A 24230-nucleotide genomic window follows, 5' to 3' on the forward strand; every position below is an offset into this window, starting at 1 on the left:
GTAAATCTCGTTTTGTTTTAGAAAAATGTAACAAACGAAAATTTACCTATTTAGAATCCAGCATCTAATCTACTCGCTGGCCTTATTTTGTAGAGATACTAAATCAATAACAAATTTTTTAACCCATATGACTGTTGCGCCCCAATATTAAATTAAATTTTTTATAACCTACAAAACTTAAATTAGGTAATGTTAAAACCACTATAAATAACTTTCTGGTCCTCTTTAGAAGTATGGTCCTTAATTTGATTTTAAATAATGCTTCATATTGAGTACAGTACATACTCGTGCGTATAAGCACAGCAGGAAGTCCGCACTGACCGGTGGTGGTGGCGTGCGCGGCGGCGCGGTGCGAGGCGGCGGCGGAGGCGGCGGGGCGGCGGGCGGCGCGGGGAGGGCGCGGGTGATGCGCGGCGGCTGGGTGGCGGGCGGCTGTATGGGGATGTACACCATCGAGTTCTTGCCGTTCAGCTGCCCGTCCTCCGGCTTCTTGGGATGTGGGAACGTCTTTTTAGCCCGCGGCCGGATTTCTGGCACTTTGGTGGCCGTTCGCCTGTTCAATGGCGTTATCACCACCTACGGGATGTCAGTTTTATATTAATACATTTTCTCATGTGCATGCATGCATAAATTAATTATAATCTATTCGCAAAAGTCGTGTAGCATACATACCTCAATAAACTACCAAAACAAAATTTTCTTGTACTCTCTCTACCTATTCGCTAATCTGCAAAAGTTACCTCATTCATTCGCACCTCGCGTAAATTCGACGGCGGATTAACGGGGCGCAGTTTGAACGCGTTCATCAGATCCATCTTCTCCATGTGTCGGTCGGCGTCGTCCAAATCGATGGGTTCCGCCTTGATCTCCACTTGTACGTCGTTGTTCTTACTTCTGTCCGGTGACGTCATCCTCGCAAAAGCCCTCACCCCCACCCTTCCTACTAACGGTTCAGTGTCTGCTCTTAACTTTTGCAGCTTTGTGGTTGCTTCCTTCATAGTTCGTATGGGGTCTGTGCTTGTCGGCGTAAATATACTTGCATTTGGATTCCCTTCTATCGTCACCTCTATCATTTTTGATATTGAGCTCGTGGTAGGCGTGCTTGAAGTCGAGGCGACAGTAGACAAGCTGCGCACACTGCTTATCGTTGGGAGGCCGGTGCCCGAGCTAGTTATTACGCTGGTTTTATTGTTCTCTCGTGCTATCACCGCTAAGGTTGTATCGTCGTCAAAATTTAAGCGTTCCTTGGCTAACTTTGAATTCGTTGGTGTTGAATTATTTTTTATCGTTGGGAGTTTTACCTGTGTCTGTTGTTTTACTCCTTGTTGCTGTCACGAACTCTCTCGGTTTTTCCTTAGTACTAGTGGATGGTTCGTCTACCTTTTCGTTTTTCTTTTCGGGCAAGGAAGTTTCCGTTTTTGGTGTAGTATTACCAATTAAAGATTTATTGCTTTTAGAATTTCTCCGTTTGTCTGATTTCACCTTTTCACCTTTCGTCTTATCGATAAATAATTTATCTATTTTTGTTTTCATTTTTTGCGCCGTTATTACTTTTTCTTCTTTTGGAGTACTCGTCCTGAGTGCAATAATGGGCGTCTTATCATTGGAAGTGGTAGCTTTCGGACTTTCCTTTGCATTTGTTACCTTGACTGTCTGTTTACCATTTTTAATTGCTCGAAGCTTATTTTGAGGGAGCGACTACGAGGCTTTCTGATTTTTCTTTGGCTATACTTTTAGTCGATTCCTCATCTTTTGATGTAGAATCGATCTTTTCTACTGGATTATCTTTAGCCATTTCCGCATTTTTCTCTTTGGGATTAGGTTCTTTACTACTACTTGGTTCTAGAGTATTATCTGTCTTACCATCATCCATTCGTTTACGTTTTTCTAACGTGTAGTTGTCTAATATAGTGATAATTGCTTCTTCAAGTTGGGAACGCCGTCGTTTTTTCACGTTTTCAGTCTCTTTGTTATCTTTGGTTTTAGAAATATCTACTTCCATGATTTTAGCCCTGCAAACATAGACATATGAAAAAAAATAGAAAAATCACGATGTATTGTGAAACAAACTTTATATCACGTATTCTTTGTGATACACTAACCCGCACTTGCTTTTAACATAGTACTTAGTAAATGGTCCAAAATTTTTTGAAACCCCATGACTGAAAAACTGAATTGCCTTTGCCTTGCATTGGAAAGTCGCAAGCTTTTCAATTGATTTAAATTTATTAGATTGTTTTAAAGATTTTCCTAAGCTATCCACTGCTGTTTTCAATAAATTATTCCAATCTCATTTTAACCGAATTCAAAAAAAGAGGAGCTCTCATTTCAATGTGTATGTAGAGCTCTCATTTCAGATTGGTCCAATAGAAATATTTTCAAAATTGAATTTGTAGTTTAGTTAAACCGAAATCCAACGCGTGAATCGATGAATCAGAACAAAGTTTTTTTTAATTGCTTACTAATGACTATTTTGATTAATTTATTCTCGGAATCAGATCGAATATTAAGATTGGGGCAATTTATTGAAAATGGACCATGCTGAATCGTGACTCATCACTTGAACTTACTTTTCAGTAGAGAAATCATCTTCATTGCCGTCAACGCTATCGCCTTTCCGGGATGTTGACAATGGATCTTCTACCTCGCTGATATCACTGTAATTTTAAACCATTAATGTACAATATTTAGCATAGAATGAAGATATAGTCTTCATAATGCCAAAAAAATGTACCCTATAAATGAAGGTCGATAACATTTTAGAACCAAAGAAGGAAAATTATTATAATACGTTTCAATAGCGACATTTTGTATCTTTACTTTTAATGCTGTTTTATCCACATACCCATCATTACATGAACTCTTGGAACTTTTCGAGTTGGACCTGCTTTTCTTTTTTGCTATTGCCGGGGATCCGTTTGATGTTTTGTCGTGTTTTGCGGTACGCGAACTTCACCTTCAAATGTGGGAATCTGTAATAATTTGAATATTTAATGCAGATTTAGGATAAACTACGAGGGTCTCTCGGTCCAACATGCATACACGACACATATTTATGAAGTATGCCTGTCAAAAACATTAAATTTACCATCATTTTGAGTTGTTCATTTAACTTGTTCGGCTCAAACTGTGTTTTGAACGGCGGGTATACGAACTTCCCATATTTCCTTGATATATTCCGTATGTGCTGCTCAGCTTCCTGCAACATTGCATTACAATAAAATTAATTTCATCAAAATATTTTTCTTAATATTATTTTAATATCTGTAGGGTTTCAAGTAGACAAATATTTGGTTCCATACAGTAACACAAAATCAAAATCCCTGTATTTTTATTAATTTAAGCCCTATCTCACCTGCATACTCTCTAATATATCCTGGCGTTTAGTTCTGAAGTTGTTGGGGTCCTTCTCGGAGTAGAGGAAGCAGTCTTTAGCGGGCACCCAGGCGCGGTCGTGCGCTCCGAAGAACCTCACATCGACCAGCCCGCCGCGCTCACCGACATGCCTTTGGCTGGCCAGTGCGGGAATCCTAGAATGGTTTAGAAAAAATCAGTAACGTAGAAATCTTACATATGTTATGAATGAATGTTTGGAAAACGTTTGCATGTTTGATAGAAGTAGATACAATCGTTAAAGGTATTTTGATGAAATTTGGCACTTGGGTCTACTTATGTCCTGGATTAACTAATTGATACTTTTATCTGGGGAATTAGCTTTCGAGAGAAATATTCTATTTTTATCAGATTATTGGCGTCGTATCGATAGCGCTATAAATCGCTACGGTTATAGATTTTTGGAAAGGAAACTTTTTCGCCACGTGCGAAGTAGCGAACAAAACCTGGTAAGATATAATTCTTTGAAATAACTCTTCCATTACAATTTACTATAGTATATTTAAATTCCCAGTAAATGCCCATTAATCTAACGCGCTAATAGTAATGAATCATTGCTGTCATCAAACTATAACGTGCGGGCATTGTGCTGACTGATAATTACCGTAGAGAATATATTATTTAATTGCTCCTTATTAGACAGATTCGTTTGCACTTTTGCAGTAATGAGTTCACGAGACAGAGTGGTAATTGTGCTAAAAATGTTGAATTAAAGTGGCATTTAAAATCATAGTGGCTATTATGTCAGTGGCATTTTCATGAACAATACTTATATGTTATTGGAAGTGAGTAAACGCAGGAACACCTGAAGCGATTTGGGTTATATTTGGCACATGTATAGACCACGGATGTCCTGGAATAGAATATCGGCTATTTTTATCCCCGTGATTTGCTTTGGTAGAAAATATTTGAATATGATCGCTACAGTCATTTAGGGAAGGCTTTTCACGTGAGCGAAGCCGCGACCATCACCTGGTTGGTAGAAATTGTAATCCCGTAATTAATAAAGTTGAATATAATGAAGAATAGAACGATACTTTGCGAGAAGATAATTAGACCGCTCTGGTTGTTATTAATGACTTCACGCCTGTATTTCCCAAGAATAAGCCAAACATATTCTTTGGTAGGGAGCTTTTCATAATGTGAGTCTGATTTCATAACCAAGCTACTATGAGACTAGAACAATGATACGGCCTAATATCATACTCAGTGGCGTAATTAGCAATTTATGCGGCCGGTGCGAGCCTCTATAATTGCCCATACATGACCCAACCTTGGTCCTGGTGTAGTAATTTTGCATTCTCCGGTATATGCACGTTGTGCCCGAGCAGCGCTGGCACCGCCGTATACATCAGAGTTCATATAAACGAATACCTTTGAGCTTGGCCCACAGCAGTATGTGTGGCGTGGAGCACACGTCTGTGAACCACGTGGGGCGGCGCGCGTGCGCAGCGGCGTAGCACTCGGGACACGCCTCGATCTCGCCCATCTCCGCGCGGCACGACCGCACCAGCGCGCGCGCACCTCCCGTCAACTTAGATTGCACTGCGAACATCACCCAACGTATACATGCCACTCCTGTGAAGAAAACTTACAAACTAAAATTAGTTTACCATTAGAATGTTTCCTCAGCTTTGTAACATTATCTTCAAATAAGGTTTGGCATGACTGTTCCGTGGGATCTTTACCTTTTATTGAAAAATAATAAAAATCTCTTAGCACCTACTATAATCAAATGAAGTCGCTAAAATGCTTAGTATTCATTCAAGTTGGGACTGAAAATATTAGAGAAACGCGTTAGGAACAATCGCATTCACCTAATAAACAACTTAAGTACCATTTTAGATCACAACACTAGGAATCACAACTCACATGTATTAAAAATGATGCTATTGTGCAGTATCCACTGCGCGTCCGTCATGAACGCTTCTGTGCTGCCGTACAGCCCCTTAGCGATGTTGGCCTTCATTAGCGACAGGTCCATGGGATGCACCACGTACTTGTCGTAATCGGGGAAAGCTGCGAGGTCGACGGGCGACATGAAAGGTTCCACCTGAAGAAAAGAGCAATACATCGATAAATATTGGAGCACTTGTTACAAAGCCTTTGGATCTTTCCAATATATTAATTATATACGTTTAAAACAGTCTACAACACTGTACACTTGACATTCATTATCACATAGTTATTTCATGACTATTTCATTAGTTATCTGATATCTAGTTAGGTATAGTACAAGTTTATTTGATAGTAACATACAATGGAATGTATGACACAAAAACATGTATTTACGGCAATATCCACCGTAAATAACAATACGGTGTGGACATCTTATAAACCTTAAACTAAGTATTTTCAAGACCATCCTGTCTAATCTTCGGGATCACGATCTCTAGGGAGACAAAAAGTAGAGAGTGGTAGTAAAGCTAAGCCCACTTGTTTCTGTTCCTAGCGTAAACCATGTTTATCAATAACTTGAGCTGGACTAGAACAAGAGGATATTGACATGATGTGGTTCGTAATATTCTTAACGTAACTTTGTCGCTAGAGGCAAAACTTTCGATGTGAGAGTTAAATATAAGTAGGTGGGTAAATTATACTTCATATATCTCTAGAGAATAATGATTGTGTTAAATCTTAGTTTTTTTTTATTACGCCGAGAGACAGTCGTGGGGCAAAGTTGTATCATTGTGTTGTGCGATATATCGTGCATAGAATGTATAATAAGGCCCAGGTACAAAGAAAGAAAACATAAATTGTTATTTCCATATTTGGACTTGTATGGGTTTAAAAAAGACTAATATTACTTTACGTCTATACATATCATTTGGATACTATTATATTGTTACATCTAAAGTATCGCTGTCAATTACATATTAAACTGTGGAATTTGTACACAAGACGCCATTACCTAAAGAGAAACTTCCACAATATCATATCAAGAAAACAATATGACAAAAGAAGATGATTCGAGAAAAATGCAGCACACACGAATATCTGCATACATACAAAGACGTGGTGGATTTATTATTAGAGCAGAGCGAGACAGGCATAGTGAGGCGGTGGTATCGATCGGGCACGTGCGAGAGGGACGGAGGAGCGCGTCACGCGTCGCGATCGGGGTCCGCCGAGCGCTACGTAGATAAGTGGCAAGGTCATTTCACCCGCGGCCCGAGCGAGTAGCGACATACAGCGTCCGCCCGCGCGCCGATCACGCGCTAACCCAGTGAAAGTTGCAAATTTGTCGCTCGCTTTAGCCACGCGTTTAACCAACAATATTGCGAGACCTAAATATATAGATTACTGACCTAGCTAACAGGATAAAGCATTTTATCTAACTCTTATATAATGTAGACGGCCAATACTCATACAGAGCAACATATGTTTTAGTTACAACGAATTATAGATATGGCAATCAAACGATTCAGAATGAATATTTCATACGAATTATAATCTTTACTACTGCCTATAAGTAGGTATCATTAATGCAATAGCTAAGTAAAATATAAGTACAACGTTTATAATACAAGAAATTATAAAATATACGATAATTTATACGATGGCACAGTGTGAGTTACACGTTTTACTATGAATTTATCGATACGTAGGCGCATGCGTGGTATATTGTGAATGACGATCATTGCACCGCTAGTATGGCGTCAATAAAAGGAATAAATTACCCCGTTGACGTCCATCATCCGCTCCAGAGCGTGCTGGAGTAGTTCGCACAGCATTCCCAGCGATATCTTCTTCATTGCTGGCGATCTGGAACCAATGGATTATTATTAATCGCTACGTAAAGAGCATAAAACTTTTGTATGTCTACTCGCTGGGCACTACAGTATTGGTTATTTTATGGAATTTAAAAGAGTCAACGCCTATTTTAGCTTATTTATTGGACGGTTTATTTGCAAAATGCATTAATACAACTAATTATATCTTGACACCGGATTGTATGCACTTTAAAAGGGCAAAATATGGACAATTAATGTAGTATCCATTATAAAAATTATGTTTGTTTCTATAAAAAAACAATTGTGATTCTTGTGAATAATATAACATTAAATGCTTTTATAGAGTTTTCTATATTAGTTTTCTATATAAACAACATTTAATTTGTAACGGAATTTTTCCGATAGTAAGAGGTCGATAATTCTTTTTCAGTACTACTAACACATTTAACTTATGAAATTATTAATGTAAATGTACTAAAATTTGCAAAAACGCTACAATAATTGCGATTTATGCATTTGCATACAAAGATGCAAGTGCATATATCTCATGATTTATGAAGTCCGCATTCCATTTTCTGCAGTCGTTTTTGTGTGATAGGTGTATAAACACATTGACAGACAAAAATTTTAAAAAAAATGTGGTTTTGGCTTCTTTTCCTAATCAACAACCCCCAATATTATTTTTTCTTCAATATCTATAATGAACAAGACTATTACAATTTTATTATATGTATAATAAACAAGGCAGAGAATTATTTTGCATTTCAAGTATTCACATTATTGCTTAATTTGTTATCATCCAATTGTAATGCAACATAATTTTTCAGATGAGAATTTACTTTAGCTCACACATTACATGTACTAATGTTAAGCCAAATATCCAATATTATGTAATGTAGACCAACCATATATTAAAAAATACATAACTCACCTAGTCTCAGAGCTTTCTGCATGTAACACAATCAGACAATCGGGACAGACCCAAGCCTTTTCATTGCTGATCTTGTTCCTCTCTGCACCAGACAGACACTTGAAGTGGAAGGACTTTGGGCAGCGGTGCACAGCATGGGCTGGTGCGCTTTTCGCTATTCACCTGCTCGACGGCCCAGTGGCATCTCCAACAATATGAATCCCGAGCGATGCTTTTGTTTGTGCTTATTCATAACCTGCATATAATGTTAGATGATTAATTTTTTTATGCATATAAAAAGTGTCACCTCAAATATTTTTAATAACGTTAATTATGATTATGATTAATTGGTGTTTTAGATCATATTTGTAATTAGTTGAATGTAACATAGATAAATTTGACCAGGCTAAAAGTATTGGATTGTAATATTGGCCAAACAATATTGAGAGTATAACAGGTTGATATAAGACTACCCACAAAAATAAAAAATAAAATACTCACATGAAAATATCAAATCCAATATATATTATGAGACCATAACAAAGAACTTTAACTAGCAATGAGATTATCATAGTTGATGTATACATGAGAAAAATAACCATATTACAGAAAATAAGTAACTAATTATTAATCCACTAACCATTTTAACATCAGCAATTAATGGCAAATAAAAACTGGGACAGCTATTTTCGGTCAATGTGCCAGTAATAAACTGATATGTATATTAAAAAAAAAAACTGTCAATATTATTTATAGAGCAACTGAATTACAGATATAAACTCTTTTATGCAGACTTTTTTCAAAAATTATTTGTACTGAAAGAAAGTTTGTTAAAATGGTTAGAGGTTTGGATGTTTGTTAGACATAAAAGCATAAACAGCTGAGGGTTTGGATGAAATTTGGTATGCAGATGAACTATGTCATGGATTAACACACATCCTACTTATTACAGTAATTTACTCCCATAGAAAATAATATTATATTTAATGTTTTTTAAATATGTAGTGGATGTGGGCTTTGTTCCCATAGGGCTATAAATCACATTATGGAACACATTTTATAATAAAGAGTAAATCATATTCCTGGATTCTATGCTTTTATAACACACCATAGATTTATGACTCTTTATAGGCAAACATTTCCAAAAGATATGTATATTTAAGATGTGAGAAAATTGTGTGTATAATCACAATAAGAACTTATGAATACCTATATTAGGTATTGGTATATAACTGTATCACATGATAAAATGTGGTTAATTACTTTAAATGTGAAATTTAATTTTTATGTAATAAATAAAGTTTGAATGACCATTTTGCAATAAAAGATTATAACTCTAGACATACTCACAATGAGTTCTAACTTCCTCTTCTTGGGTGTGCTTGTGTGTGATGGAGACTCATCATTCTTGTTGGAAACTTTATCCTCAATCTCATCATCAGTTATATCTTCATCTTTTTGACTCTTACCAGTAACAGAGTTCAAAAACTGTTTGACTTTACTGACAAACTCTGGATTCTGTGACCTCATGGACCTCTTCAATGTCATCTTATCAGATTTCTCACTGCAGTTGCTCTTCTGAGAGTTATTACTGTTCCTCCTTGTTCCTTGAATTTTATCTGCCTCAACAGATGAGTTAAGACTAGTGTTAGGGCTCTCCAACATGACTCGTGACTTCCTTGTCTTACTTGTAAGTTGAGTACATTCACTTATAATCTTAGATTCCTTAGCAGAATTTATTAATGACTTCAACTCTCTGCTTATGCTCTTGCTGTGTTCTTTCTCAGATGTGTCAGAGTTTGTTTCAATTTGAGAGTCATTTGAAGCCTCCATTGTCGTGTCAACTTGTATTTTGTTGTTTGTGCGTCTGGTTCCTCATTATTTTTATTTTCTGTACTCTCTGTTGTGCTGGTTTTATCTGGTTCAATAAATCTTTATTAATTTTTGAAGTCTCTTGTGGCTGAGTTTCCTCATTGTTTGATTTTTCATCACTTTTTTGTGAATCAGTACTTTCTACAAGATTCTCTACTGTTATTTCACTATTAGAATCAACACTCTGTGGCTTTGCTTCTTCTGATTTACTTGAGGAATCAACTGTTTCTTGTTCAGTGTTTACTGTAACAGGACCCTGTTTATTTGAAGGTGGACTGCTGGGTAAAGTTTTTTTAGGTGATTCTAGCTTTATAGTAGGTTGTTGTATGGCTTGTTCAGGATCAACATGTTTAGTTGGTGAGATTGTTTTGGCCTCCTCACTTGCTGTAGCTGTCACCGAGGGCTCATCTGGTACCTCCAAAACACTATCAACATTATCCAATTGTTCTTTATTATTCTCATTCATATCCTCTTCACAAACTTTTTCAACAACAATGACCATCTCGACGGTGCCGTTTGATCCCGTCACCTCTTGCCTGTCAGGCAAGTCTTCGGTGGTAGAAGACACGTCGGTCTCCATGTGTGCTTCAGAGCTCTCCTCCATACCTGAGACAAACACACACCTGGTATTTTTAGACTGACCTTACACAATATTTAAAATTTAGGCCCTGCTGTATTAAATTAAGGCGAGCGATCCAACAATAGACATCTAAATACGAGGGAACCGGTCATTACCCAAGCTAAACCACCCTGCCAGTGCTACTTACATACCTACTTTCAATACATTCATACAAATAAACGGGCTTACCGACTGTCTCGATATTCGTACACACGTATTCTGACACACTTTGCACTTGAGTATTATTAATATTATGTCCGTTTTAAATGAGTTTTATTTCAATGAATTAATGTTTTATATCCAAAATATATCATCAACGAACGGAAAAAAATTACACATCGCCATCGCATCGCACAACGTCTTGTTAATTATTTATTGGTTCACCAGATGGAGCTGTCGTGGAAGTTATCCATCTCATTCACGCCTAAGTAGCAACGCTATGTATTTTTCTCCTCACCTGAATAATTCTATCCCACTTTATTTTATTATTATTTTGTATACTTGTCTCTCTCATACAAACATCAAAAAACGTCAATTTCGTAAAAATGTTACCAACGTTCGAAAAATAATACACATATTTTGTTATTTATATAGTGCTGTTTTACGGCACATATTTCCATCATATTATTATAGGAAATATTTTCTATTCATAATATTACAAATCACAATTTCGTCTTATTTCAAGTGAATCGAAAAATGTACACGTTTTGAATGCCTATCCCGAAATTAAACTGTAGGATGTCTCAATTCTTAATTAACATAACAAATATTAGATTTGAATGTGTTTTACACATTTATTATTATTAATGATCTTAACTTAGTTAACCATCATTGTTTAAAAATCTATGATAAATAGTGTAACACTTTTAGGATTATTGTTGCGTATTTGTGGCAACTGTATTTACTTAATGTCAAAAATAATAGTAAATGTTAACGCAATCTGTGGATTTTTAATTGAATTTAATTTAATAATATTTTAACATATTTAATACAATGGAATTTATTGAGCTTATACTTATAAACAAATTAGACGGAGTGATATTAAAATATCCACATCAAGAAAATGTTGATGGAACCGTATGTATTACTGGACATCACTTGATTTTGAGCTCTAGGAAAGAAGGTGTACACGAATTATGGGTACGTTAAATTAAAAATAATTGCTTTCCAAGTCCTGTATTACAAGATATTTAGTTTCTTGACCTTGTAATATACATGGTAATAGAATATGTAGAACTTAAAATGTTATGTTATAATTTTTTATATAAATAAATTCCTTTTATTAGTTTATAATTTGTATATATATATTCCTAATGTGTACCTCAGTAATACTGGGCATGAGTACCAAGAAAACAAGTACTAAACTACACTGAGCCGTTCATTATCTGTTATCCACCCACTCTACAATTATCCTATAATAGACCTTTAGCAACATTGAGATAATTTTAAAAGCTTACTAACTTATTAAACTAATTAAGAACCCGTGTTTTTTATTATTACAGCTTCTTCACAAAAATATAGACAGTATAGAGAAGAAAGAGAACAAGCCCAGCAGTGGCGCCACTCAAGGAGGCTCTCTGTTTCTCAAATGCAAAGACTTGAGGATATTCCAACTAGACATTGGCAGTACCAATGAACTACATCTTGTTGCGCAGACCCTGGAGAACTTATCGAGTTTACAAGATCCTAATCTATTCTATCCATTTTCTATAGACACATGCATCCTATTGTGGAAAATGGTTACACATTGTACAGGTAATTTTATTATTAATAATATTACTATTAGTCTAATTGGAATAACTACCAGTGGTGAAGAGTGAAATTTTTCAAAAGGTAACCTAAGGCAAAAAAATATTACTAAGGTAATTTTTAACATATTGCAACCAATTAAACAGAAAATAAAAACTAAGACAAACATAAATAAACCTAAAAGGTAAGCCGGTAGGAATCAAGTTGTATAGACTCTCTGCCATTGATAACTACTGTGTTGCCTCTTTGTATCTCAATTGCCTCAGTATTGTTTATGGTATTGTTAAGCTCCATGGCACCTTTATGGTGAGCTAGCCTGCGTCACAGATATATATTGTTTAATAATTACTCTATACCTGTGAATTTGATACTTCAATTGCACCACTGGCGGACGCTAGACTGGCAACTACGCAGTGGTGCTGGTAAAGCTGTGGTTGTACCAAAAGAATATTGATGACGAAACAGTAAGCTGCAGCTGCTACGTTCCGGCAGGGCGGCAGATTCCCAGTTCTATCATATAGACACAATAATGGGGTAAGTTTGACAAATAATTTATTGCCAAAATATATAACTTCACTATGGACCTTGGTTGGACCTTAGGGTTCTGAAATTATACTTTCTAGAATAGATTTCGAGTTGAAAGGAACTTCATGTTTATATTGAAAAAATTCATACAAAACATCTTGATTCTCTGATAAGTAGCTGAGCCATAGCTACCTATATTAACCCCTCATAAGCATAAAAAAAATGCTATCTATAAAATTTCGAGAACAAAATACTTTTTTATTTATGTATTAAGTATACATCAATTGTAAATGTATAATATAAATCATCTCAGCCACAAAATGGTAAGAGTGTAATCAGTAATAATAATAATAATAAGCCCCCTGAAAGCCAACCACACGTCCTGATCGACCACCTGATCACGTGGGGGGCGGGCAACGCAACAATAAGATACCGGTGCGGCTAACGTGGCTCTGGAACGTAGGCTAGGAGGAGGTAGGATAGAAGATAGTAGAGAGAAAGCTGCTTAGAGCTCCTAGACAGCTATATCATGGTAAGGTCTAAGTGGAACAATCAACATCAGCGCAGGGTGTTGGTTTCGGATTGGCGGCGGAAGAGTGTCTTGTACACCAACGGCGGCAACCATAGGTTTAGTTAGTTAGCTTACTGCGCGCCCACTTGCTATGGACAAGCGAGGCGGGCTCACCAAAATCAAAAACCTTAATGATGGAAAGCGGAAAAAGTAGGTACAATTTACGGTCGCTTCCCGGGGCGATCGCCGGGGCGCATCTGGAGCCGATGCTGGATGCCACAGCATGCGAACCATCGGTAGCGGAGTGTCGAGCAGGCGGGCCTCCGTTAGCTCTGTACCCACACGCGGGGTGCACGGGTAAATACTACAACCGACCAACAAATGCAACCAATACCAATGTCACCGTCATCTACACAAAGTTTATTTGAATCTCCCGTCAGTTCGCCATTTTCATTTGAGATTCAATCTAGGTCACGTACGACATCTAACTCGACAAACCCAGAGGATGTTGTACAAGAGGCATACGCCGACAACCTTGTACCCACCACTGGCAACACTCGTGCGAGAAAAAGTGGACAGCAGAAATGAACGAGTTCATAATACGCACATACCTTATAGTGACTAGATTGGAAACAAAATCACGCGGATATTTAGACCCATTACACAAGCAGTTTATAGAGAAGTTCCCTTACATGGATGTTTCAAAGCAGCGCGTAGGAGATCAGCGACGAGCAATCATAAGAAATAAATTATTAACTGAAAACACACTAAAATTAATTAAAACAGAAGTTAAGCACTATTTAGAAACACAAAATTTAGAACATAACATAAATCAAAACCATGACACGGAGATAGGATCCAATACCGAAACACAAGTAAATTCAACTTCTAGGATGCGGTGGAGTGACGATATTAATGAAGCCATTATAAGACACTATTTAAGAATCACGCAGTTAGAATCAATAAAACAGCATATCGAAAACCATTATATATAAGTGTTATTGAACAATTCCCACACATTGCTCATGTTTCTGAACAACGAATAGCAGACCAGCGTAGAGTAATAGTAAATAATAAACTCATCACAGGCCAAAGAATGCAAGAAATAAGACAAGAAATAGCAGAATTACTAGGTAGTCATAGACTCACGCGGAATTCAGATGAACAAACACAAAATTACATATCAAATACACAAACAAATAATACAGACGATCCGTTTTTAAATGTAGAATTTGAATTTACCACACAAAATACTACAGATATAGAAGGAAATAGAGTAACCCATGAACAACCTGATGATGAACGATGGCAGGACGAACAATTGAACATCAAAATATTAGATACATTGAAAACAGCTTATGACAATTTTACAAACTCCGATCCTACAAAAAGACCCTATCTACCAAAACAAAAAGCATCTAAAAAACTTACATATATAATTACATATTTAAATTTACAAGTGCTACCTATATATCAGCCCACTGAACCTACTTTCACTACAACACATACACTAATATACTGTGCAGCGTACACCACAGCTATATGTAATGGCTCCAAAATTATAAATATTCAAAATAACACACAGCTACAACCAAAAAGAAAAGATAGGAAAAAGGCTTGGCAGGTTAGATTAGAAAATAAGATAAGAAAACTAAGACAGGCTATAGGAGAATGACGCAATATATTAAGGGTAACAGAAGTTTTAAATTAATAGCATACGTAGCTGATATAAAAGAGAAGTACAGGATTCATTCTCGGCATGAGAATCCAAATAAGACAGACGAACAATATTTAGATAGTCTTAAACAAAACCTTAATGCGACTTGTAGTAGGCTCCGGAGATATACTGACTGTACTAAGAGGAAAAATCAAAACGCTCAGTTTCACAACAATGAAAAACAATTTTATAGGGATCTATTGACAAATACAGACCGCATAAGTAGTTCAGAGAATAGTAGAAACCCACAAACAATTACTGCCGAGGCATTGCATAAATTCTGGTCAAATATATGGAGTAAATCAATAGAATACAATAAAGACGCTCAGTGGATACAAGAAGATGCACAAAAATTAGAATCAGTTCCCCAAATGCAATTCCAGCTAATTACATTAGACATATTCATCAATATACTAAAAAGGATACACAACTGGAAAACACCTGGCAGCGACTATATACACAACTACTATTATAAAAAACTCACAACTATGCACCCAACACTTTACAACCACATAAACGAATTTATACAGTCTCCTAAAACAGTACCTCCATTTGTAACTCAAGGCATAACTTACATGATCCCAAAAGGTGATATAGCTACAGACCCTTCAAAATATAGGCCCATTACTTGCCTTCAATCTATATATAAAATAATAACCGCATGCATTGCCGAACTTGTATACAAACACGTAGCTGAACACAATATATTAGCAGAAGAGCAAAAAGGGTGCCGAAAAGGAAGTCAAGGATGCAAAGAGCAACTTACCATAGACAGAATTGTAATGAAACACACAATACAAAACAAAAGAGAATTGCACACTATGTATATAGATTATCGTAAAGCTTTTGATTCTATTCCACACACTTGGCTAATATACATACTTCAACACTATAAGATACATCCAACACTGGTTACCTTCTTGTCAAATACAATGAACAACTGGCACACAACACTTAAAATAAGAAATGTAGGAATCACTATAGAAAGCGACGTAATCCCAATTAAACGAGGTATCTTCCAGGGAGACGCCTTCAGCCCTCTTTGGTTCTGTCTCGCATTAAACCCACTCTCACAGATTTTAAATAATTCTAATAATGGTCTGAAAATAACAAGTACAAATAAAAATATCTCAATGGCACACCTAATGTACATGGACGATATAAAACTATATAGTAACGACACCCCTTCACTACAGCGTCTAGCAGACTTCACCCAACAATTTTCTAATGACATCCAAATGCAGTTTGGGATTGATAAATGCAAAACCTTTACACTATCTGACGGCCAAGTAACATCTGTAAGCTATGAATTAAATACAGGAGAGAATGTAGACCCCCTCAATCATAATGAAACTTATAAATATCTAGGATTCCAGCAATCGCATCAAATACCCCAAAAAGAAACCAAAGCCGAGATTATAAGAAAGTTTAGACATAGACTCAATGTGTTAGCAAAGACTCAGTTATATTCGCGGAATTTAACTCAAGCAATAAATACATTTGCCATTCCTATCCTTACATATTCATTTGGAATTATTGACTGGACAAAGACAGATTTAAAAAGACTGCAGACTATAATTAACACAACATTAACAAGCCAGCGTAAACATCACCCCGATCTTGTACACAGCGAATGACACTCCCAGAAATGAAGGTGGCCGAGGAATCATTGACATCCTGAACTTACACAACAAACAGATAACTACATTAAGAAGCTACTTTTACAAAAAAATGGAACAATCACAACTACACAAATCAATAGTAAAAGCCGATAGACGCATAACCCCACTGAATCTACAATACGAAAATCTACAACGTAATCAGCACATTACATCAAATAGAGACAAAATAGCAGCTTGGAAACAGAAGTCTTTACATGGGAGACATCCGCACGACCTGGAACAGCCTTATGTTGATAGGGAATACATCAAACGCGTGGCTACGGCGTGGCGATCTCTTCCCAGAGACTGAAGGTTTCATGCTAGGTATACAAGACCAAGTTATTGACACAAGAAATTACCAACGTTACATTATCCGTCGTCCAAACTATAATGATAAATGCAGACAATGCCACACAGCTTCAGAAACAATCCAACATATTACCGGCGCATGTAAGTCAATAGCTCAAAGTGATTACAAACATAGACACGATCAAATAGCTGCAATAGTACATCAATGTTTAGCCTACAAATATAAATTAGTTAAAGAAAAAGTACCCTATTATAAATACAAACCACAGATTGTTCTTGAAAATACATATTACAAATTATACTGGGATAGGACTATAGTAACAGATAAGACCATACATTATAACAGGCCGGATATAACAGTATTAGACAAACAAAACAAATCAGTTTACCTTATAGATATTGCCGTTTGTAACACACATAACCTCTCTTCTACTCACACCGAAAAATTGCGAAATACGTAGATCTGGCTATAGAAATTAAAACACAATGGCGTGTAAATACCACCAAGACAGTACCAATAGTTATATCTACAACCGGTGTAATACCGAAAACACTCCACACTAGCTTACAGACATTAGGGATCCCACCAATGACTTTTATACTTTTACAAAAGCTGCAATACTGAACACCTGCAGAATTGTTCGTAAATTTCTTAACAACTAAGTAAGGGAATTTCTCAACAACAATATTATCCATGCACTTGGCTTCGGCCCGTGCTATGTTTACTTTCTATTGCAGGAGAGAAACGTTTTTCGTTTATACAATAATAATAATAATAAAACCTTTATTTGCCACATCAGTAAATGACAACATAATATTCACATGCTAAAATTGTTTGTGCTTACACAGAATTTTTAAACTGTAATTAACAGGGTGCCCCAAACTAGGTGATGCCTGTATCTTGGAGATACACCAGTGGTTATTACAAATTTACTTTTCCTGCAGGCAGTACTTATGCGCGCCGGACAACCACTGTATGGGCCGAAGCATCGTCGATGTAGACCCGACGAGGCCGTACTTAACGCCGTGGTAGCAGTGGGAACTAAAGGCATCATCTACGACTTGCGCAGCTCCAACTCCATATCTCAGCAGCAGAGCAAAGGTATTATTATTGCAATATATGACAGTGATCTTTGTCAGTTACGTCATATGTTACTTTAGAATAAATTAGTAAACAAAGGAATTTGTGGTACTCCTTTGTTTTAGTTTTATTTATTTTGTTTATTTCATATGTATGAATATAATTGAAACTGTTATCTAGTTAATATTGAATAAGGAAAATCCAGCAAATAAAGTAATGATATTCTATAACTCCTCTTTGTACAATTGGTCCCAGTTAGATATTACATTTCAATAGTAATGTATTTGCCTACAACAACAATATTATATTGCAGTCATATAACTATTTACTCTAAATCAATTAATATTTTGTGTGGTAATAAATTTCAAAATTTATTTAACTATGTATTTTATACATTATACAATATTCTTATGTTTCAGGTGGCGGTACTGAAAGCAATTCAAATTACTCACAATGGAAAATTTACAACAGATCAATGGATGACGTAGACAACCAACAACAATTGTTAGATAACTATTCTAAACTTATTGAAGGTGATATTTCAGTGTGTAATTCCTCATTATTATAAATTACCGTACCATTTTTATCTCACACACACGCACGCACGCACGCACGCATTCACGCACTCAAGCATGTAGGCACTCAGAATATATTGATCAGAAAGCCCAAATATCATTTTATCCGAACCGAGATTCGAATCCGGGACCCCAGAACGTGGTCGTACCGCACACGCATTAGAAGATCGCCACCGAGGCAATATTTATTTTGAAATGTGTTTATGATCAGTTGATGAGTCTGAAACTTTTTTTTCTCATTTAACTACATGATAATATTATTCGAATTTTATTTGCAACAAAGTTAAAACATTTAACTGCAGCTTCAAAGTATGCAACAGTTTATTCCGCAAAGCTGTACAACAGTGGATAACATCAATTAAATTGTTTATGGCTTTAAAAAGCTATGATTTTTTTCTATTGCTAACGGTTTATAGTTCAAAGACCTATACTGCAATTGCATAACTTGTGCAAATCAGCAAACAACTGTCAGGGCATGATCCGTCGCCAACTATTTATATCTAGACGCTAATTTGATAGACAGGCATTTTTTATTGGCTTGATGGGTTATGAACGCCAATCGCTATTTCACGCATGTAAAATTCGTTGATCACGATGTGCAAAAACTTAGCTTACAATGGGACCGAATGGTATAAAAATAAATTAAAAACATTGCAAAAAGTTTGATTATTATTCGAAGGACGTCAGTTAATTATGTGAGTCGTTTAAGGGGAGAGCGGAGCCGAATCTCAGCCAATCTGTCGTGTGCGAGAGGGAGCCTCGGCAAATATGACATAATTCATCATGGTAACGGATATATTTCTATGATTTTTCAGCGTGTAATGATCGGGAGATATCGAGCGACAAGTGGTTATCGAAGCTAGAGTCCTGCGGGTGGCCGGAGAGTGTGCGGAACTCTTTACACACAGCGTGCATAGTGGCCCAACATATACACCAGGTAATGTCGATACAATGTTAAACAGACAAATATTGGTTCTTCCTACCTTTATAAACTGGGGCCGGCGCAAACCACTTATTCAAGAATTTAGTATACAACATTTTTTAAACTTGCAGTCTGTCCTACATCGTCCACCACTACGGTTAATGTATAAGGGATTTGAGTGAATTTAAGTGTATCGATAAAAATAAAACCTCCTTTGGATATCAATTTATGGTCAAGCGTTTAAATAATATCAACATAATGTAATTTTTTTTTGTCAATTTTTAAGAAAATAAGCAAAATATCGTTTAGACGTGCTTTTGGTGGGGATACTATTGTTTTCGTTTATTATGGATAGAAAGCTGAACCAGTATTGCTGCACGGCACTAGAGGAGAGGACGCGACGCTGCTCGTGTGCTCGTTGGTGCAAATCATTCTCAACCCTGATTGCAGGACGATACGTGGGTAAGTCGATTATTGTTTTTTTTTATATGGGCCCGACAAAGAAACTCCCTTGCACCTGATGGTAAGTGGGTGGAGTCCAACAGAATGTCGACTGAGTAGAAGATTACCTACCTCTCGACAGTCAACACAATTGTGCCGGCCTGTACGAATCCGATATACATAGGCTGATCCCAGAACGCGACACACTGACATGGGCCATTGAAGGTTTTTACATTATGGGTCTTATTCCCTATGAAAATGTAAACTCGTAGACGGCCGTGTTACGTTATTTACGTGAAATAACCGTGGAATGTTATTCTGTACGTCTATTCGTATTGCCTTAAACGTGACGAGATGCGTCACATGCTTACGCATGTAACTACGCGTAGCATAGAGACTAAATCCACGTGTGTCCGTGTCGCTATGCGGATATAAACCTCACCACGCTGTAAATGTGTATGGTCGCGTTAGCCTGCAGGCGCTGGTGGAGCGCGAGTGGGTGCAGGCGGGGCACCCGTTCCGGCGCGCAGCACCGCTGCCAGGCCGCACGGCGCCGGCGCCGCTCGCGCCGCGCCCACCTTCCTGCTGTTCCTGGACTGCGTGCGCCAGTTCCTCGAGCAGTTCCCCTGCAGCTTCGAGTACCGGCAGGCCTTCCTCATCACGCTGTTCGAACACTCATACGCTAGCCAGTTTGGTGAGTTGTTAACACGTCCTTGTAATCACGGTGTTTATTTTTTAGGTAAATTGAATTTTCTATACGTGATGGTAAGTGGGTTGGCGTTCAGATCAAATGTCAACTAATGAGACGAGACTGATGAGAGATCCCTCACCAGTCGACATAATTATACCGGTCTATACAAAAATATATTTATATGTTCACAAGTACGAATGCAGAATGAATTAAAAATTTAGTAATAATTGCTCAAAACGTGACTGATTTTTGACAATGTTAAATCGAAGATATGAAATATTATTTGCCAATGATGTAACTCAGTGGCGAATTGGTACTTTGCCTAATAATAAGCCATTCAATTTGTGTCGCTCGCATGTCCTGCTTACGGGTGCTTATTTTGCGGAAACAAAAAAAAGGTCCCCGATGGGAACTTCGCCGGATGGGAAATTAATTTTGATCCCAAACCCATCACATTCCAGGCACATTCCTGTGCGACACGGAGCAGGAGCGCGAGTCGCGCGGCGTGTACGAGCAGACCACGAGCATCTGGTCGTGGCTGAACCAGCCCGACGAGCTGCCGCGCCACATCAACCCGCTGTACGACCCCACGCCCACCGTCATATGGCCCTCGGTCGCGCCCATGAGCTTCGTCATTTGGGAAGGTAAGAAATATCCCTTGTGGAAACGGCTCGGAGACAAACCTCGCCAGATTAATGCAATATATACCAATTAATTTAATTTCATGGTGCGCTGTTAGCACTTAAATTGGTGGCGGTGACAGCTTTGTACTTTTCGGTCGAAATGAAAATAGCTACGAGTGGTGCTATAATTTCTGTTTTTAGGATGTTGTAAGATACGTAGAAATTGGGTAAAGTAACTAACTTCAGAAGGGCAAAATGAGATGCGTAAATCTAACGAAAACTCTAACCAATCTCAATAGGATAAACATTTTCACAGAACTGTACCTTCGCTGGCTAGTAGAACAACACACGGAAGAACGCGAGGAACAATACAGGGTGATCCGATCTCGGGAACAACAACTGCGTGCGCAAGCGCAGCAGCTGAGGAGGGAACTTATGGACCTCGCACGCCAATACTACGCGCCGGCCAAGCGGGACCCTATATGTGATAAGTAGCCTTCAAAGTCTAGTCAAATGTGGTAGTGATAAGTAAATTAAATTTAGTATCGATAATGATCTGATATCGATATTGAACTTGAACTTGAATAATTAAGAGATGTCGTCATCAAAGTACTGATGTCAAAATTAATTTGTTTATATTGATTTAATAGTACAGACTACAGAGTATTTTAAAATAAGAGCCTGCGGCAATGGTTTGTGTGATGACAAAGTGATTGAAATCGATATATGAAATTCTTCTTTTTAACTTTTGCATACGACTGATATTAGTATAACAAAGATTCATTTCACCGATAAGTTTATAGCTACGCACATGTTTATGTGTTATACGAATATTAGTCGTAAAAGAAATGACAAAGTTGATCTTTCATAACATTTAGGAAGCGCATTTCATCGCGTACGTGTAACAAGATGTCAGATTGCTTCGTTGCGACTTTTACATATATCTAAGTTTGATTGCCTCGGTAGCGTAGTTGTACTGCATGCGTGGTGCGGCAGCGCTCTGAGGTCCTGGGTTCGAATCGCGGGTCAGGCAAAGTGATATTTGGGTTTTTCTGCTCAGTATCAGCCCGGAGATAGCGACAGGCTCGGTCCCTATCACATCATGGGACGGAACACATTTGGCGAAAAGTGATGTATGTGTGCTAATTTTAGTCAGCACTAATCTTATAAAATTCCAAATGGAAATTGCCACCGACGTATTATATCAGAAAACAGTATGGTACAAAAGAAGGTAGCCAAATCTCAGATGTTAGTTAAAACTCTGATATCCCTTACATGTAAATCGAGCAATGTCCATGTCGAATACCTCTCTGCTATTAGAGTAAATAAATCAAATCAAATAAGACTATCTCTAAAGTGAAAGTGTAATGTGAAGTTTTGACTGGAAAGTTTGAGATAAAAAAGACGAACATTACCTGAAATATTAGGCAAAATTAAGTTATTGCATAATAAAATCTTATTTATATATAATTCGCATGGTGTATGAAATTATTTCAAATATATACTTAGTTGTATTGCTAATGGCCTAAATAAAGATACCATTTTGAATGTATAGGTGTCAGTATATCCGTAGGCAACATAAGATATGTTTATGAAAGATATATTTATAAATAGGCATTTAAGGATGCAGTCTGATTAAGTGCATGATAAAGGTGAACTTAGCGCACTCCTCGTAATAATAACGAATAATTCCTATAATAATTTTGGTAATGTAATATTTTAAAATAAAAGTGCAATAGCGTTTGAATTATGCACGATTATTTAAATATTCACTGAAAAATTACTACACCTAAAATTAGTCTAATGATTTTCTGTCAAACTGACAAGTGTTTGACAGGCGGCTATGATAACCATCTTTGTTTCACGGCCGAAATTAATAATCCCCAATCACTATCTTTGGATTATGAACTAATCAAAATAAGTAGTCTGTGAGAATAACGAAAGTTCTCTGGTTGATCCATTTTCGAGATTGATTCGGTAGCGATCGAAGGATCATATCGTCGGTTGACTAATTGATTTCTGTGACATTATTTTCAAAAAATATTATTAGATTAAAAAAATTGCAACATATATGGGTATATCTTTTGATTGCGTTGGCTTAGCAGTTTGATTTTTCACAGCTCAAGGGACAGTAGTACTGAGTATTTGGTATAAATTTCAGCTTAATACCATCCACGCGTTTCTGAGAAAAAGGGTCTTTACAGACGGACGGAGGGACGGACGAACAACAAAGTGATTCTGTAAGGGTTCCATTTTTACCTTTTGAGGTACGGAGCCCTTAAAACATAGAAAAAAGTGCTGATTTTAAATATATATGAAACATAGTGTCGTAAAAAAATGTCGCTTAAGTCAATTAGCCTTATAACCTTTAATATGATATAGACCGTTAAACGCTCACGAAAATATGTCCAATGGCTTTAAAATCAATGTTATGAATTTCAAAAGCTTTAAATTATTTTTTGTATGCTTTCGATGTACGAAAATAATTGCTTTTTATATATATTTATGAAATGCTATTGAGACAATCTCTATCAATTGTCAATTTTCTATCTAAACACCAATTTTATAAATGTACTTAGATTTTATATGGCACTATTCTTATGGATAAATACTTCAATGAAGCTGTACTAACTATATGAAATGTATCTATCTTTTAAGACTTAACTATACAAGCTGTATTAAGTAGATTGGCTTCGTATAGATTGTATATTCATTTTACACGTTATTCCCAAAGAGTATTTTTCTTTATAAAGGTATTTTTCTCAATAATGTCTTTTCATAAACATGCTATTAAACTTTTTAGTTCTGATACACCCTGTATTGTATTGTAATGTATGTATAACAAATTTATAACATTAGGCTATAGCTATCATTTTTCTGTTTTTTCGTGACAAAAG

General features: G+C 36.8%; 2 protein-coding genes and 2 pseudogenes across 2 annotated transcripts; 1 reads left to right on the top strand and 3 right to left on the bottom strand.

Annotated features, from left to right (window-relative positions):
* Nucleotides 1–390: 390 nt before the first annotated feature.
* On the bottom strand, nt 391–8688 carry LOC119192098 (annotated as a pseudogene).
* Nucleotides 8689–9306: 618 nt separating this feature from the next.
* LOC119192099 lies at nt 9307–9893 on the bottom strand. Its single transcript, XM_037445932.1, has one exon. It carries the CDS (start codon nt 9868–9870, stop codon nt 9322–9324), a length of 549 nt encoding a protein of 182 aa, XP_037301829.1. The 5' UTR covers nt 9871–9893; the 3' UTR covers nt 9307–9321.
* A 5-nt stretch (nt 9894–9898) lies between these two features.
* LOC119192096 lies at nt 9899–10942 on the bottom strand (the record flags this gene model as incomplete). Its single annotated transcript, XM_037445930.1, has 2 exons — nt 10718–10942; nt 9899–10515 (listed from the first exon to the last, which is right to left on the bottom strand). A coding segment is annotated over exon 2 (615 nt), but the record flags the coding sequence as incomplete, so codon positions are not given.
* A 499-nt stretch (nt 10943–11441) lies between these two features.
* LOC119192097 lies at nt 11442–22512 on the top strand (annotated as a pseudogene).
* Nucleotides 22513–24230: the final 1718 nt, after the last annotated feature.

Source organism: Manduca sexta, unplaced genomic scaffold (assembly GCF_014839805.1).
Source record: "Manduca sexta isolate Smith_Timp_Sample1 unplaced genomic scaffold, JHU_Msex_v1.0 HiC_scaffold_2346, whole genome shotgun sequence".
In the NCBI taxonomy this organism is placed as follows: domain Eukaryota; kingdom Metazoa; phylum Arthropoda; class Insecta; order Lepidoptera; family Sphingidae; genus Manduca; species Manduca sexta.

Coding starts and splice junctions, on each gene's coding strand:
- LOC119192099 (XM_037445932.1), bottom strand. CDS start 9,870: ATGGAGGCTTCAAATGACTCTCAAATTGAAACAAACTCTGACACATCT.